The sequence below is a fragment of the Chelonoidis abingdonii genome, chromosome 2, assembly GCF_003597395.2.
Source record: "Chelonoidis abingdonii isolate Lonesome George chromosome 2, CheloAbing_2.0, whole genome shotgun sequence".
Lineage (NCBI taxonomy): Eukaryota > Metazoa > Chordata > Testudines > Testudinidae > Chelonoidis > Chelonoidis abingdonii.
Window position 1 is genome coordinate 47,628,386 of NC_133770.1, and position 18,102 is coordinate 47,646,487.

Below are 18,102 nucleotides of genomic sequence, written 5' to 3' on the forward strand. Positions count from 1 at the left end.
GTATGAGTAGCTGAAATGATCACTTCCGATGTGCATCACCTTGCACCTGCAATGTTGCATTTCACCTGCAGCGATGCTGCCCATTCATCATAGTTTGGTTAGGTCCTTTTGGAGTTCCTTACACTCTTCTGTAATGTTCGCTAATTTAAATAATTTTTTATCGGCTGCAGATTTGTCACCCTGCCTACTTACCTGACCGTATCTCTTATTGCATGATCAGAGGGCCCAATTTTCTGCTTGTATCACCGCCATCTCTGTGCTTTCTTCCATGCCATTTCCTACGCCTGGAACACGCTTACCCAGCTGGTCTACAAGGCCATTTCTTTTTCCTCAGCCAAATGCTCCCAGAATACAGTGACCTGTACAAGACAATAGTTAGGGCCCTACCAAATTTACGGTCCATTCTGGTCAATTTTGTGGTCGCTGAATTTTAGAAATCATAAATTTTATTATTCCAGCTATTTAAATCTGAAATTTCACGGCGTTGTAACTGTAGGGGTCCTGGCCCAAAAAGGAGTTGTGGAGTGGGGGATTGCACAGTTATTGCAGGAATGCTTGTGGTAGTGCTACCCTTACTTCTGCACTGTTGTTGGTGGCAGTGCTGCCTTTAGAGCTGGGCAGCTGGAGAGTAGCAGCAGGAGCGGCGCCAGGGTTTTTGATGCCGTAGGCGGACGGCCATTTTGCCGCCCCCTGCGGGTCCGGTGGACCTACTGCAGTCATTTTGGCGGGCGGTCCGCTGCTGGAAAGGCTCCGGTGGAGCTGCCGCAGTCATTTCAGCGGGCAGTCCGCTAGTCTAAAGACTCCGGTGGACTTGCCGCAGGCATGACTGTGGTAGGTCTGCCGGAGTCATTCCAGCAGTTGGTCGTCTGCCGAAATGACGGCAGCAGCTCCACCGGAGCCTTTCCAGCAGCGGACTGTCTGCCGAAATGACTGCGGTAGGTCCACCGGACCCACGTGCCGCCCCCCTCGGCAAAATAGCGCCCCCCAAAAATTCTGGCGCCCTAGGCCATTGCCTAGGTCACCTAAATGGTAGAGCCGGCCCTGAGTAGCAGTTGCTGGCTGGCATTCCAGCTCTGAAGGCAGAGCCGCCACCAGCAGCAGTGCAAAAGTAAGAGTGGCATGGTATGCTATTGCCACCCATACTTCTGCACTGTTGTCTGCAGAGCTGGACTCTCAGTCAGCAGCTGCCACTCTCTAGCCACCCAGCTCTGAAGGCAGCAGCGCAGAAGTACGAGTGGCATGGTATGGTATTGCCACTCGTACTTTTGCATTGCTTCTGGTGGGGCACTTCCTTCAGAGATGGGCATCCAGCCAACAGTCACCACTCTCTGGTCGCCCAGCTCTGAAGCTAGCAGCACAGAAGTAAGGATGGCATGGAATGGTATTGCCACCTTACTTCTTCACAGCTGCTGGTGGGGTGCTGCCTTCGGAGTTGGGCGCCCAGCCAACAGCTGCTGCTCTCTGGCTGTCGAGCTCTGAAGTCAGCACAAAAGTAAGGGTGGCAATGCTGCGATTCCCCTAAAATAACCTTGCAACCCCCCTGCATCTCCCTTTTAGGTCAGGATCCCCAGTTTGAGAAGCGCTGTTCCCCCCCGCCCCATGAATTCTGTATAGCATAGGTTAAAGCACACAAAAGACCAGATTTCATGGGGGTGGGGAGAGACCAGTTTTCTCGGTCTATGATGTGTTTTTCATGGCCATAAATTTGGTAGGGTACAGGCAATAGCTAACTACATTCTCTATTTACTGAACTAATCTAGAAAAGGAAAACTTTCCTCCCACGTGTCTTTATGCCAAGGGCAATAGCCTTCACTGAGTAACTTTTTAATCTTGTTGATGTCCCTGCTAGACTTCCCCCAAACTCTTCCCTACTTTCTTATTTGCCTTATGCCTCATGGCTGAAATTAGTTTGTAAGTTCCTTGAGAAAGGGATCTTGCCGTTTTAATTTGAAGCACCTAGCACAATTGGGTGATGGACAAAAAATATAAGCATGTCTCCTCATTAGCTGGACAGAAATTGTTTGTGGAGCTTGAGATTTTCTGGCTTTCCTTTTTTTCCCCCTGTGATAGTAGCAAATGTTTTACACCAAGGTTCTAGTGCTTTAAAAGTTAATTGCTAATTATTTAACACTCCACCTATCTTAAAGCTATTTGTTAGTAAATGTGTTATTCATGCTGTAACTATATTTCATTTAGAACACCAACAAATCCTGATCTTTTCATATTCCTAGTTCACATTATTCTTCTTTCAATAGCAAATTAAAACATTTGTCTCATTTTCACTATATAACTTTTCAAAAATTTTAATGTTAGTAAATATTATTGATGGAATTATTTTCTGGTTTGTTTTTCATCACCACTACCTTTCTCTGACCTCTAAATCATTCCACAGGAGACAAAATGTTGTCACGTTAGTTGCAGCATTGTTGTTCGGCTGTTAGCAAAAAGGCATATTGGACCTCACCCACACATAAAAATGAAATTGACATGATCCCTGAAAGGTTTTTGTTTCACTCCCTTCTGAAAAAATAGCAAAATGTATGCCACAAGCCTTTTTTCCTGCAGCCTGAAGTACACGCTGACACAAATAATATCACAGTGCCTTTCAAACAGTACTTTTGCTTGCGGAGATGCCTCAGTAAGAAATATAACAAAGTAATTTTTTTTAGGAAAATGTATCTTTAGATATAATTCTTAATTTGTAAGTAGGACAGTGAAATATGCTTGTAGTTAACTGGGTTATTGTGAATCTCAGTTGTGCCCATTCCTTTCCTGTCAAGACTGTGCTGGATACCTACAGCAAATACCAAAATGTACTTATCTACAAAAAGAAATCCATTAGAGAGAAAGAGAAGCTAAGTGAGCTCTTGTCACAGTTTGACACATCAGGGGCAAAATCCTGATCCCACTGAATTTGATAACAAAATTCCCTTTGACTTCGGTGGAGCCAGATTTTTTTACAAGTGTTTAACCCTATTACTACTTTACTTTGTTCTGTCTGTGTGTGTGTATACAATACATACATTACCCACATACATATACACACGTATAGATATCTTACACAAAAACTACATTAAAAAATATTAGTAAGGTTGCAAAGTTAAGGACTCAAAAGTTTAAATGACAGAATTAAGCTGATCTGTGCAACTCCTTCTCCATACGTTGCCCCCCTCTCCTGACATCTGGCTCTTGTCTCTTCTGCATTTGAATCAGGCCGCTTCCTCCTCCATGAGGCCTGGGCTCAGGAGGGAGATCACTGACCTTCCAAGAAGGACAGGTGTCTGGATGAGGCATAGCAGGCAGCAGCTCAGAGCTGCAATTGCAAGGGAAAGCCCTGCTCTGCCCTGTGCTGGAGCATGTCCATTGCAGATGGAATCTTTGGGGAATTTAGATGCTAAAATCTAAGAACTCTTTACTGAACATGTACAAACTGCGATTTTCCAAAGGCTTTCAACTTGGCCAACTTTGGGCAGATTTTCATGGGGTGCCAAAAGGTACAACCATGACACAAAGGCCAAATTTTGACTTTCCACTCCAAATCATGGTGGTCCTAATGACATTCAAAAGAAAAGTCACCAGAATTTTATAACATGGGCAAAACAATGTATTTTTCCCTAGCATCATTCTTGGAAATTGCTGAACGGTTTTGGCTGAAATTTTTCCAAAAAAATTCCACCAGGAAGCAGACACCCAGCATGGAAAACTTCAGCCAACTTCAGTTTAAAGTTATTAAACAACTGAAAACAGGGTTTTATAATGGTAAAGCTTGAAATATCTTAAATGGTGCTACCAGTCCCACCTATAATATAAACACACACACAGAGCACTGAAAAGTACTAAAGGTGCTAAACACCTGATGTGTGAAAGTATGACAAGAAATGATAGTTGTTTACTGTATGCAGTGGAATATTTATACTTTACATGACTGACCGCTTCTTAAATGCTGAAGTAGAATATGGAGACAAGCTCTGACTGGTTACAACTAGATAGAGCTGGCACATAAGATCTTTCTGTTGCATTTTGACTCTTTAATATGTGAATGACACTTAATTCTTTTTTTAACTTTCAATCTGTACCTGTAGACAATCTGAAAGGACCGTAAATACCATACATTATTAATACAGCTATATAAAAATCCAGCTAATGGCTGAACGTAACTCATTCCAGTTAACATATCAACTGTTTTCCATTTTTCTTGTAATAAGTGCTTTATATGCATTAACCGAGTAGTGCTGTCTATACATTAACCGAGTAATGCTGTCAACACATTATCCCAAGGTTACAGATGGATAAACTGAGGCACAGATGTACTATGATCTTGGGCATGTCATAACCTAACAGTGGTAAAGCCAGGAGTAAAACCCAAGATTCCTGACTTCTATTCTTTCTTTCCTACAATACATAGTGCCTGTTTTAAGAATATACTGCATTACCAAGTGGCCTCAGCACATAGGGACTTCACACAAATGTGCATGATAAAATATTAAACCACTCTTCATTAAGCAGATTGAGTCTAAACATAACCATGCAGTTAATCACATCTAATGTGATTCTATTTTCCTTCAGCAAAATGTCTTATTGTACCCACCAATGAAGCACCAGCAAATACATTTTTCAAAGGCAAGTCTGACCTTCTACTATCTTGTTACTCCTCTCTGACTCTTTACAAGAAGATTTAAGATGAGGGCCACTTTAACTTGGAAGAGAGAGTCACAAGGATGAGTTGTCTCTGAACAGACCAACATTAACATTTCCTAGCAGGACGTTTCCCCACAACTCCTTCTCCTTGAAATTAAAATGACCTATGGGTCAACAAAGTTGTGTGTTGGTTTTGAAGAACCTTGTTATTTGGGTTTTTTGTTTTCCAGACCAAACCCATTGTGAGTTCCAGTCTACTCAATCCACCTGAGTTTGGCATGGGGGTGGAGTTTCAGGGAAAAGTTTTTGGTTTTGGCCCATCAATTGGTAAAAACACAGTTTGAAGTTCAGATGAAGCTGACCTTGGCTTAAGGCTTCATTCACTAAATGCTTACATGTCTTTCCATCTTAGTTAAGGTAGTATAATATATACATAAAGTAACACACACACACACACACACTTATTTGTCAAAGCTCTCAAAACACGATTGCTCATGATCGCCATTACCCATTTTGCATTAGAGGCATAAAATGTACAAGGAATCTGAATCCAGCATAGAGATTTCTAGTTTGTGTACTGTAAGTGTGCAAATGTAGAGACTTTAGCCCTTTTTCTGAGTGGTGCTTAGTACCAGTGGCTCACAAATGAGCATTATTGAACTCATTGTAGATTACAGAAAGTAGTGTTTGTGATAATTTTAACTGCTGCTCTATCTCACTGCCTGACTCCCCAGTGAGTCTTTTAATTTTAGGAATTTATCCTGTCTGAGAATGAATAAAAACATTTATTAAAGAACAGGCACCTATGCATCCAAACAAATGTAGTAATATTTAGCCCAAATACTGATTTTTTAAAAGACTCATGTGCTAGCATGCCTGCTGAAGACTCATTGGGGAAATGAATTTAAAATGCTGCCGTCTGTTTGCCTTACATTTGATGTTAGAATAAAAATCTTAGTATCAAAGTAATATTACATCATTAGTTTTTCAGAATAAATACAAAGTACACTGTACATATTGGTATATTCTCTGCTGCTGTTGTGGCTTCTTGAAGTGCTGTCTCAACAATATTTTAGTCTTCTTTCCCAAAAAACATGTTTAATGTGACACTGGTAGGTGATGATGACTGGATTTGGTTGACAATCTGTAGGAGAATATTTTGTTCTAGCTATAACAGCAGGAGCAGCAGCACCTGACTCCTTGTTGAGCTCCAACAGCAACTGTATTGGAAGCTTCAAAATTGAATTCGGGTCTGTCACACAGACCTATGCTGTTTCATTCTCTAGTCTTCCTGCCTTTAGAAGCTACTTGTTTGGTCCCATCTTTGAATTTAGTGGTGTTTTTGCAGTTCTATCCACTTCTGAACAAGAACTTACACAAAACGCCTTGTGAGATTTCAACAGCAGTTATTTGTGACCATTTGTTTTGAAAGGAGATGTTTCTAAATGTCTTCATACTCTAAATTATGCATGCCACTTAAACAAGGATTTTTTTTTTGGAGGGCGGTAGAAAGGGGAAATGCAATCCACTTATTAAATCACACATGTTTAGCCTATGGGTCAAGAAATGTTTTGTGTTGTCTCTTGGTATAGTTTTCAGAAACAGTAGGCAGAATTTGGCTCCCATATTGCTTCCATCAGTTACACTAATGTGAATGCAGAGCAACTCCATTGATTGCATCTGTTACTCTGGATTTACATCAGTGTAACTGATGGCAGAACTGATTTTTGGTTTCCACAATATAAAAGCATTACATATGTAATGACAATCGAGAAGGATTTTTCTTTCCATGATATTAAACTGCTCTATTATTTACTTCTTTCTGTGGGACTAATAGGGGAGGCAAAGAACCCATAGCGGCCATTTTGTAATTCTTGTGGCCTGTGGTAGATACTGAAGATCCAAAAAAAACAGTCAGATAAGGGAGAGAATTAGCTATTACAGATGATAAATGAGAGGCAGGAGTAAGGGGATATGTGTAGGAGGAAAGACAGTACAAAAACCTGAGGGTGTGTTGCTTGCAATGTACTGTTTAAGCTTTAATGACCCATTTAGAGGTTTTAACAATGAAGTAATAGCCATCTAGAGGAGGTAGCCTGAACAGTGAAGACTGAGAGAGGTCATAAATACTATTTCAGCATGTAGCTCTACTAAGCTTGTGTCAGGATATTTTTAATGCGTCCCTCTGTATGGGAGAGAGTGGGATGGTGAGTTGAAAAGGGGTGATGGCTTTATGTAGTATCACGTTCTGTCTGCTGTTCACTTCTTTCTACTTAAAAAAAGTGTGTGTATTTATTTAGTTGAACTTGAGCACAATTATAGTCCTCCTTAAGGTTATAAACTGAGAGAATTATTAAAATTGTGTTATGATCTTCCTTGCTGCCTTTACTCTTGCCAAAATAGCCTGTTTCACCTACCCTGGTTCTTTGTTGAATGATAGCCGTTACTAAAGATAAACTGGTTAATGGAGTTTCTTACTACCTGTTTACCTCCTCTGAGCTCCATGTCAGCTCCTCTCTTTTTGATACATTCCACCTCTGTGTTTGTTCCTTGATAGCAGGGTCAGTCAGGACTCCTCTCCGAGAAAAATTCCAATTTGGTTTTGGCTCCCAATGGCCAAAAATTTCTCCCTCCAGGCACTATAGATATTCTAGTGATACCCCAGTAAAAGCATAATGAACGTTTAAGAATTAGCTAATGTCCGGAGGGATAAAGAAATGCTAGAGTTTTTAAAATAATATTCCTATATTACTGTTATCAGCTGTTTACTGATCAGGTGACTGCCTGAAGTGTTTATCTCCTTTAGGTGATCATTAGCTTACTGTCATAAGTTGGCCCTGCCTAGAGCACCCTCCTGTGACAGGCTATGGCATGAGAGGTGCGCCTACCTCAATTTCCCTTTGAGTCTCCAGAAATTGTTGAAATAGTTTTTCTGAATATATATATGTATCCATCCCTTGAGGGGTTAATTTATTATAAAAGTCCCATAACCATAATGCAGAAACTGCATCAAGTAAAGCATCTGTGCTCCTCACCACAAACTGGTTATAAACTGCGTCCCTCACCATGCTCTGGCTCTGAGAGCCAGCAGGCATCTCCTTCTGCTGCTCTCAGCCTTCAGTCCTCACCAGCCTTCTCTGGCCATGGCTCTGTGGCACTGGAAGGGTAGCAGGCCAGCCCATCAACTGGCTTCCTGATAATTCCATCCTCTTTCCAGGAATGGTCTGCAGATAGCTTTCTGCAGGTATTCTTGGAGAGTTCCTCCAGGCTCTTGACTCTGGCAGTCTTAACTCATCAGCTTTCTTCTCTCACTGGATCTCCCCTTCCCTCTGATTGTCCTTCATCTTTTATAGACCCAGGTGCTGCCCCGCCCTCTTAATTGGCCAAAATAGAAGTACCTGTTGTGGAACAGTGGTGCTTTACCTACTTAATTTACAGGGACCAGCCCCCTGTGACACGCACTAGTAACAGCTTTAATTTGGCCTTTGGTACTGAAATTGTGTGATTGAACATTCCTGATATCAAGGAGTAGTAAAAGCTACAGGAATGGGGGGGACTAAAGGGGAGGAAATCTCAGCCAAGATCCTTTGTGGCATTCCCTCAACTGTTCTATCAAGAGAACGGATTTGCCTCACCTTTGGCCAATGAGCCTGGGATCCAGCCTTCAAGTTCCACAAATCCTGTAGGAGCCACCTGAGGCCAAAGTCATCTATGTGGAACACTGGCTCTAGATCCCTGGTGTGTCCCTGTCCCATCATCCTCCACTTCCTCACAGCATAGCTCCAGTAGGGGGGTGCTAGCCGGGACTGCCAAACAAGAATCCTTAAATGGAGTGGGGGCGAGTTGCACGTTGCAATGGCGTTATTGCCCAGGGCTGTGTTACATTTTCAGGGTAATCCCTAGAGGACCAGTTTGGGAGACAATGAGTGCCTGCCATCACTCAAAGCAGGGCTGTCCATTCCTGATCTCCTGGATGAGTCCCAACCCTTCAGAGTACATCTACTCTGTTCCATGGAAGTGTCTGAGCTTCTTCTGTGCATGGGAAAGAGGAATGCCCACATGCAGATGACGTTGGCACAGTCTGGTGCTTCATTATTTTCCAAAACAACAGGGAAGAGAGGAAGAGGAAAAATTAGTCAGGGTAAATGACTACCGAGACATACCATATATTTCTGTGTATAATATACTCCATGATGATAACTGATATTAATCCTTCTCAGATGTATGCATGATGAGGCACCAATGACATGCTAACATTGGTAACAACACATGGCTTGTCATATCATATTGCTTAATTATGGCATATTTTGTGGAACATTAAATATAGATGTTAATTATTCATTGCAAAGGAAGCATTAAATATGCATTGCAGTGCAAAAGAAATTTTTGGGGGGAGAATCTTCTGCAGATTCAGTAGATAAAGATTTCTGTCACTATTCTAAAACCTTGATGTTAATAAGAAATATGAATTGATAACATTTATAAAAAGATATGAAAACACTGCTTAACTTATTTTTCTGTTGTCACGGACTAATACAAATAGTTAATTCCCGCAAATCTGAATGTGTATAGGGGGGAAGTTATCAAAGTGCTATGTACAGAATATGTGATTGCCTTTGGTTAGAGAGCTCCTTTTGTGTGTTGCCTATGAAAGGGAAATGTCATTTTGAAAAATATTCAGATCTTATCCAAGATAAATCTTATGTGAGATACAAAAAGATTTTAGATTATAAATTCAACATACACATTTGATAGGCTAGAAGGTAATGGTTTGATGCACTCAGTGGAGACCACTCAAATAAAACCCCTGTTATTTCTGCCTCGGAGCAGAATTTGATTGGCAAAATGGAGAAGACAACATTGAGAGAAAGATGGCTTTATCCTCATTAGTGCTGTGAGAATAAATGATTTTTCATTTCACTGGCTGTACTGAAAAACTGGGGTAGGGAAGGTCATTTTGGGTAGACCTGAGACAAAAAGAAATCATATTTTTCAGCAAACCAAAACATCAAAACAAAACACTTTGGGCTGAACAAAACATTTTGCTTTGTTACGAACGTTTTTTATTAATAAATTGAAATAAATTTCAAAACAAAGTCATTCAAACTGAAAAATTTAAACCTAAAAAATGCAGGCTTGGGTCAACTAAGAAATTTCACAAATTTGTGTCAAATTTCCTGAATTGTTTTCGTGTGTGTGTGTGTGTGTGTATAAAATATATATAAAACTTTAAAAAAAAACTAGAAAAAATCAAACATTTCACTTAAACATTTTTAAAGTGAACCATTTTGTTTTTGTCCGGATTTATTTTTAGTTTTTGTTTTTTCTTACCAAAACAATTCAGTGAATTTGACACAAATTTGTGAAATATTTTGTTTGATTCAAATCTGTAATTTTTGAGTGAAAAGTTTTTCCCCAAATTTCTGCCTAACCCTAATCTTGAGACGTGCGGAAGGATGAAATTGAGGGCATTATAGCACCTCTCAGGACCAAGCCATTGATGGCCAGCCAGCAAATGAAATCTGTAGAGTGACTGATTACCATTCTAATCATTTTAAAAAGAAATGAGCTAATCCTTCACTATAAAATATTTATTTCTTGTGGAAGTAACATGTTCTTTATAATGTGTACATTTTGCTTTGCAGCTTCTCTTTTGAAAGGACTGAAACATGCTAACATTGTGCTGCTTCATGACATCATTCACACCAAGGAGACATTGACACTTGTGTTTGAATATGTGGTAAGTAAAATTAATTTAATGTGCTAGGTAAGCTCAGAAGAACTTAATTTTTGTTGGTAAATGTTGATTTTACCCTACATGCACAAAGCGACAAAAGTGATTCCATCTGATTATTGAAATTTACAGATAGGCAACATAAGAAAAATGCTGCTTTAGAATTTCAGAGTTTGATTGAAGGATATTTACTTTGTATATTTTGACATGGGATTTTGACAATTTGTGTTTATGTTTTGAATCTCAATATCTGCTGTTGAGAAATAATAGTGTGATCTCCCTCTTACAGCCAGCCACTGTGAAAATTTAAATTGATCAAACGAAAAAAAATTACTTAAAAAGAAATGTTATCCATTGAAATTACGAAAAAATAAAAATTGAATTTTGCCAAGCCTAGTTTTGAGAATGATCCAAAGCCCATTGAAGTAAATGGAAAAACTCTCATTAACTTCAGTGGGATTTGGAACAGGCACGTGATAACCCATTGCTCTCTCCATAAGAGAGAATATTGTAAAAGGAGCTGTTTTGTAATGGAATATCTTGAAACTGGAAAGTTTGCTACAATAGCCCTGTGTCTGAGGTGGCTAAGTGGCTGTAAGAACACTTCAGGTCACTGTAATGTTAAACTGACTTTTCAGCTCGTTTATTTAATATGTGTCCTGGGTCTGGCCTATTTGTGAGAACATTTTCTTTAGTGTCAGAATAGATGGTAATTAAAAAATGGTTAAGGAGAGCAAATAGGATTAAAATGCTCCACAGATGATATCTACATCAAATGAATGTGACAAGTGAAAATGACTTTTGTTGTGACTAACAAGTCCATGGTTTCTGAAAGGACCTTCATTAGTAAGCAGTGTCAGTGAGGATAGTCTGATACATACAATTTAGGCTTCATAGATTTATTTTTCCCCCTGACTGATGTTTCAGCTATTAATTAGAACTTCAATTTGCATAGTACACAGTGTAACGATCTAATTGTGTTCAGAGTATTACTTTCCCAAATCTTGGGCTTGAACTCCTAATTAATCTTTCTACATTTTCCTTAGACAGACATATGGTACTGGGTAGAACTACTTCAGCATTTAGCTGTGGAATCATGCAATGTATCATCATAATTAACCTCCCAATTTTCACAGATGGATCTAAGAACATGTAATTTATATGAAACAAATGAGTCTAGAGGAGATTTGACTTTAATAGAATATCTGTCATTGTACTGTAGTCAATAAGGCTCTGCATTTTTTGCATTACTAGTTTGGTTTTTTAAACTTTGACTGATTTTACCATAAAATTAATATGGACTGGATTAATATTTAGGACAGCATAGTAGTTTCCCCCCTCTTCTCAGTAGCCTCACTTAATTTTTACAAGATGAAGTACACTGTTTATCATCTGGAGGAGATGTTCACCTCATTTGTTTGCATATAAATGATATATTTTAATAATATGGTTATTTGGCTACAGAAGACTAGTGAGAGCAGCTGCATACATCACTGTTTCCCTACATCTGGTATAGAAACATCAAGACAAATCTGATTGCTTTTGTTTAATCAATTATTCCAGTGTGCCTAACTTATAAACTGAATCAGCATTAAAGAAGTCTTGACATCTAATATTATGTAACAGACAGTGGAAATATATTTGTATAATTTTACATGAATACAGTTTTGCAATCTTATGTCAACTACTGTTTAGATCTATTGAGTAGTTCTGGCTGAGAAAGGAAAAATGTTTTCCATGAGAAATTTCATGGAATTTGTTGCCTTTTTTTGTCTATTTTAAACATCTTGCTTTTCCCAACCATCTCTAATATTTACACCTTCCCCATATTGAGTTAAAAATGCTTAGGCCCTTATCCTGCAAAAAAATTTATGACACACTTGCTTAATTTCGTGCCTGCGAGCGGTCCCATTGAACTCATAAATGATTTCTGAACTGGGACCTTAAGCACTATGAGGTGCCGAGTACTTTCAACTCCCATTAACTCATTAAAAGTTGAGGGTGCTCAGGACCTTGCAAGACTGAGGCCTTTTCAGTTTCCAAGTTATAATACTCAAAAGTAATTGGTGATATGAGGAAATAACTTCAATAACCATTATGGGTCCTTTTGCAGCAGTGAAATTCAACAATATTTGGGGTACCATGTGGTGCAGGAACTCCGCCAAACAAAGGGTGGCATGCAGGAAGAGAGACCAAGAAAGACTCACTCTACAATTCACTGGACTCAGAACATGGTGCTGGCAGTCCATCTCCCTTCCCTTGATGACAGTCTTCTCCCATTGCCATTGAATGCAATTAGTCCTGCATCTCAAGTAGTAGAAATCTGTGCTGCAAATTCAAGGTGCTGACTCTCCTGATGATGCCTGATGGGGGAGCTGTTCCAATCTGCTTTTAATAAGAAAGAGGTTAAGAAATTACCTACAAAAAGCTATTATCTGTGCTATTTAGATTGCAAAGTTTAGCACTGGTAAGTTAGGAAATGTCCATTTTAAGATGACCCATGCAACCATAGTTCTGACTCCTTATTCATATGCATTATCTTATAGTCTTCAGTTACATGCTTTTCACAGGACCCCTGCCTCATTCATGTCATGGGATGTCAGAAAGGGGCAGAAACTAAGGTTGCCTGAGTAAACTTTGTTAAATCGGACTTTTTCCTAATTTTTGAGTGTTTGACTTTGCAACCAACATTTTTAATGCATTTTATTTATATATATGTATATAGCAAGGTAAGAGTCTAAAATGCCCAGCATCTCAAACACCTACACCTGAACTTAACTTGATGCGTGTGAGTGATCCCTCTGAAGGCAATAGGACTACTTATGAGTAAAGTTAAACATGTCCATAAGTATTTGCAGGACCGAGACCTAAAGAACTTACAGGAGGTTCATGTTTGCTTTAGTTCCTACCTATTGCTGATTTTATAATGATATGTTGCTGTTCTAAAAGTGAAATCTTTGAACTATTATTATTATATTCTCACTAATGACAATTTCAAACTTAATACAGATCTTTTGAGATGGAGTAATTAAATAAGTGAATGGTTGGTGATCTGAAAGAGTGCTCAGCAAATGGAGCCAGAAGGTTATCAGTTTGGTGGTGATTCCATAGATAAATTAATACTGATGGCATACTTTAGATGATCAGGGCTGTCCAGTTTCAGAGCTGACTGTGAAAGAGTAGAATGGAGTTTAGTTTCATGTAGCATCCTTCAGACTCAAAGTATTACAAAATGGTTTACAGTAGTGAGTTAGAAACGGATGGTATAGTGACTGGATAGGCAAATGTGACCCCCGTTATGTGCTCTGCAATAGCTCAAATTGGAAGTTGCTTTACTGGAATTTTGTCTGTCCACATAGTCACTTGATTGATTTTATATATATATATATATAGATATATATAGATATATATCTACATATATATATATAAAATCAAAGTGCCCCCTCTCCCGCCCCCAAATTTTTTAACTTCCACTGATGGCCACCAGAATCAGAAAGGAGGGTCCTTGTTTTGACAACTCATCTGACAGAAACCCCTCCTCTGGTACTTCAGTGTCTGCTTTGCATATAAAGCAAAGTCCTGGTGTGATATTTGACCCCACATCCTTCAGTCCCAGGAGAGACGTGCACCATCTGAATGACAGAACTAATGTCAGTCTTGGATAATATATACTGTAGTTTAATAGTAGGGCATAATTCTTTGCATGCTTTGGCGATTATTACATCGACTAATTATTCATGAATAATTGAACATTATTCAAGCTCTGCTGAACACAAGACTAAAGAGAAAAATTTAAATTTATATCTGATTGACTGAAAGGCACCTGCTATTCCCTGAATAGATTGGAATATCTGGACTCCCTGGAACCATTGTTTCAAATCTTGGTAGGATTGACTCAGTCTTTCTTTTTGTGACAAGTAAATTTGGTACCATGTAGTTAGCTGCATTGGGTCTGTTACACAAGTCCCTAAAAATAATAGTCTGATGTGCTCTGTGTGAATGTTGCAGTTGATGTCAAATTTTTTAAGATTCGATGTTTCTCCTGGGGACCTTGATTAAATATTTCCCCTTCCTGCAGTGCAGTATGTTGCGTGCTGGGTGGCTCATACCCTCCCTCCTCATTAGTTGGTTCGTTTCCCCTGTAGGATAGTATGTATGTTTGCTTCCCAATTTTGTTAGTGTAATTTTGATGAGGCCATTTGTAAATAACACTAGTACAATTTCTCCAAAAATCAAATGAAAATTATTTTGACTCACCTTTAATAGTGGAATTATCTTCTATTTTTGTCTCCACTATTCCTGAAAATGCACTTTGTAGCTCATGAGGCTGCAGACAAAAGCCTATTCCCCAGCACACTCCAGTAGAGGAGCATGTAAAGCCCCTATTCAGAAGATGGTATGACCTTGTGGGGTGTTTCAGCTACAGAAAGGTTCATAAGCCACCTTCACACTGAGCCAACTTAGCCAGAGGAAGTGATGAGGGTTGCGGTTGAGAGACGAAGCAGAGCTCCCTGAAGAAGGTTTCACGTCTGCGTTTACTGAACTTGGCGCTAGTTGGAATGATTAGTTCTTCATTTGTCTTTTAGAAGGAAGACAAATTTATCCATAAACATTAAACTAATTTGAAAAATCTACAGTAAACACTGGTACAAGCTTAGTACAATGAGATCTCTAAATAGTAATGAGATTTGTAGTATGACACATAATTATGCAAATATATTATCAATAACTGAACTAGTCCTGTGCATGGCATATGAAAAATGAATATATGTAGTAATACTTTTCATTATGCTTTTAATATTTATGAACAAGAATTGAAATGAGAACAGATATGTGATAATTGAAAGCATGATTCTTAGTGAGGAATAATTATATTCTTCTTTGAGTGCTTGCTCATATCTATTCCAGTTAGGTGTGTGTGCGCGCCGCATGCACGGGGGTCGGAAACTTCTCCCTAGCAGCTACCCCGTCGGGCTGGCTGTGGAGCCCCCTGGAGTGGCACCGGTATGGCACTCTATATACCACCCTGCCGGCCTGACCCCCGCCTTCATTTCCTTCTTACCGCCAGTGATGATTGTTGAAACAGTCGTCTCTTGCTTGCAAGTGTCCCACTAATCCCTAGCTCTTCTGCTAATCTTTGTATATAGTTTACCCATTGTTAGTTAATAGTTCTTTCTTAGTTGTTAATTGTAATCTCTAGTGGTTGGGGGGGGCGTCCCCTCCAACACGCGCCCCCCAGGGCCTTAGGGCATGCCGTCTCAGGGCTTCAAACCCTGTAGTTCCTCTGCTAAGCCTATGCCCATGGGTGACCCCCACGACTCCTGCCTCCGGTGTCTAGATAAGCCCATCAATCAGTCAAGTGCAGGATCTGCAAGGCTTTCAAGCCTCGCACCAGGAAGGAGAGGGACGTATGCCTAAAGCAACTCCTTATAGAGTCAGCCCTCCGTCCACAGCAGGACCTGGCCCTGAGCGCCTCAGTGCAGAGTGCTCCTCCCACGGTGCTGAGAAAGGACTTGGCATGCCAACCCAGGAGCTACCGGTCCCCCGGGCTGCAGAACTTCTCTCCCTGGCACTGCTCTCATTCACCGGCTGCCCGTAAGAAACAGGCCAAGGGGAAGTCCCCCCAGCAGCCTGCCATGGACACTGTGTGCCCGGAAGGGGATGGTGCAGGGAACAGGCCTATGGCCGACAGACCCTTGGGCCGGGGACAATCATTGCTGGCCCCTGTCTCCCCAAGAAGTCCCACGCTCCTGGACTCACCGCAGCTGCATATTGGGGAGGTCATGATGCCTTCCACTCTGGATACCTTTGAAGTCGATAGGGGGCTCATTGAGATGATGACACCCAAGTCTCTGACTACGAGGCCTCAACTACCTCAAGGCATGGCAGTGTGCAAAGGCAAGCTGGCTATGTCTGGCTCGTCTCCCCCCAACCAGGATCTCCGTGCCGCTCTGAGTCTCGGTGTCGCACCTATGCCCCATGCTGGTCTGACTTGCGGCACCGATCCGACTCGTGGCACTGGTCTTGCAGCCCCGATGCTTGGAGCCGCTCCTGCTCGAGGTGGTTGTCGGCGGATAGGTTGTGGTCCCACTCGAGGTCCAGGTTCCACTCTGTGACCTCGCGGCACTGCTCTTGGCACGGGCCTCAGCCTGCACCTTCAAGGCATTGTTTGATGGACTGGCACTGCTTTATGCAGCAGTGCCGCTCTACACCCCTAGCACCACTGTACCTCGCCGCACCGCTCCTGCTCCCAGGACTGCTCCTACTCACAGCACCCTCCCCACTTCCACACTGTCCTCAATTGTGGCATTGCAGCATCACAGCACCGCTCCACATCCCAGCACCGCTCCCCACTTCAGCAAGGTACTACGTCATGGCACCACTCTACTTTGTGGCACTGCTCCACATCCCACCGTCGCTTCCTGCAGTGGCACCCCGTACCACGGTACAGATCAACATCAAGACCCCACTACCCTTCATGATGCCCATCCCATCCGTTGGAGGAGGATGCCTCTCTGGTGCAGTCTCGCGCTTCTCCCCCTTAGCTGTCCTGCTCAAGATCGCCCTCCCTCAGATCAGGCAGGGCATCGAGGGTGTCTGAGGTACCCAGATCAGGGCCAGAGTGCCTAAGGCAGGACGCTTCAGCGCCCCAATGGCAGCACTGGTGGCAATTCTGGACCCCTTGGGCGTACCATCAGGCCCAGGGTGCTCCTCCTGGCGTCCCTCTGCCTTCCCGTTCACGATCTTGCCTCCCAGAGGCAACCCTCAGCCGCCCACCACAGGACCCACCACAAAACCCGGACCCTGTCCCACATCCACCTGTAGAGGCTACACCCAGTGGTCGTGAGGACCCAGTCCTTCAGGATCAAGAGGCTGCCACGGAACCAGTCATGCTGGTGGCTTCTTCCTCATTGTCCCCTGACATGGTGGTGGTGGGCACTTCCACATCTGGACCACCACCCATGGACTACAGGGCCCTGCAGGAACTCCTCCAACGGGTGGCCCTGAATATGAACCTCCAGGTGGAGGAAGTGGTCGAAGAGGAGGACCCTGTGGTGGACATCCTGGCACCAGAGGGGCCCTCTAGGATAGCCTTACCCATTATAAAGGCAATTCAGTCTAACGTCAAAACTGTTTGGCAAATGCCTGCCTCCATTCCCCCTACGGCCAAAGGGGCTGAGCGTAATTAATTTGTTCCCACTAAGAGATATGAGTATCTCTTCACCCACTCTCCCCCATGCTCTCTTGTAGTGGAGGCGGTGAATGAAAAGGAGAGGCAGAGTCAGCAAGCCCTCGCACCCAAATCAAGAGATGCTAAATGGCTTGATTTGTTTGGAAGGAAAGTTTATTCCATGGTGGGTGTCTCTCTCAGGATCGCTAATCAACTTGCGATCCTGAGCAGCTACAACTGTAACTCATGGTCCTCAATCTTAAAATTTAAAGAGCTTCTCCCTTCTTAGTCACGAGCAGAGTTCGGGGCTGTTGCTGAAGAGGACAGAGCTGTCGCCTGGACTTCCCTCCAAGGCTCCCTGGATGCCGCGGACTTGGCGGCGTGTACTCTGGTGTCTGGGATTCCAGTGAGGTGCAATGCCTGGCTCCAATCTTATGGTCTTCCCCCAGAGGTTCAGTAGACAATACAAGAGCTTCCCTTTGGCAAGGGTCTGTTTGCTGAACAAATGAATTCCAGACTGCATAATCGAAAGGACTCCCAGAACACTATTATGTCGCTC

At 41.8% G+C, this 18,102-nt stretch overlaps 1 protein-coding gene across 7 annotated transcripts in view; it reads left to right on the forward strand.

Moving 5' to 3' along the window:
* CDK14 (cyclin dependent kinase 14) overlaps positions 1-18,102 on the forward strand; it is a 545,410-nt gene that overhangs the window by 249,486 nt on the left and 277,822 nt on the right. For all 7 annotated transcript variants that reach the window (XM_032798112.2, XM_075062353.1, XM_032798113.2 and 4 more), the window contains one exon: positions 10,284-10,378. In XM_032798112.2, the coding sequence (XP_032654003.1) occupies positions 10,284-10,378 (95 nt within the window). The remainder of the gene's footprint in view (positions 1-10,283; positions 10,379-18,102) is intronic.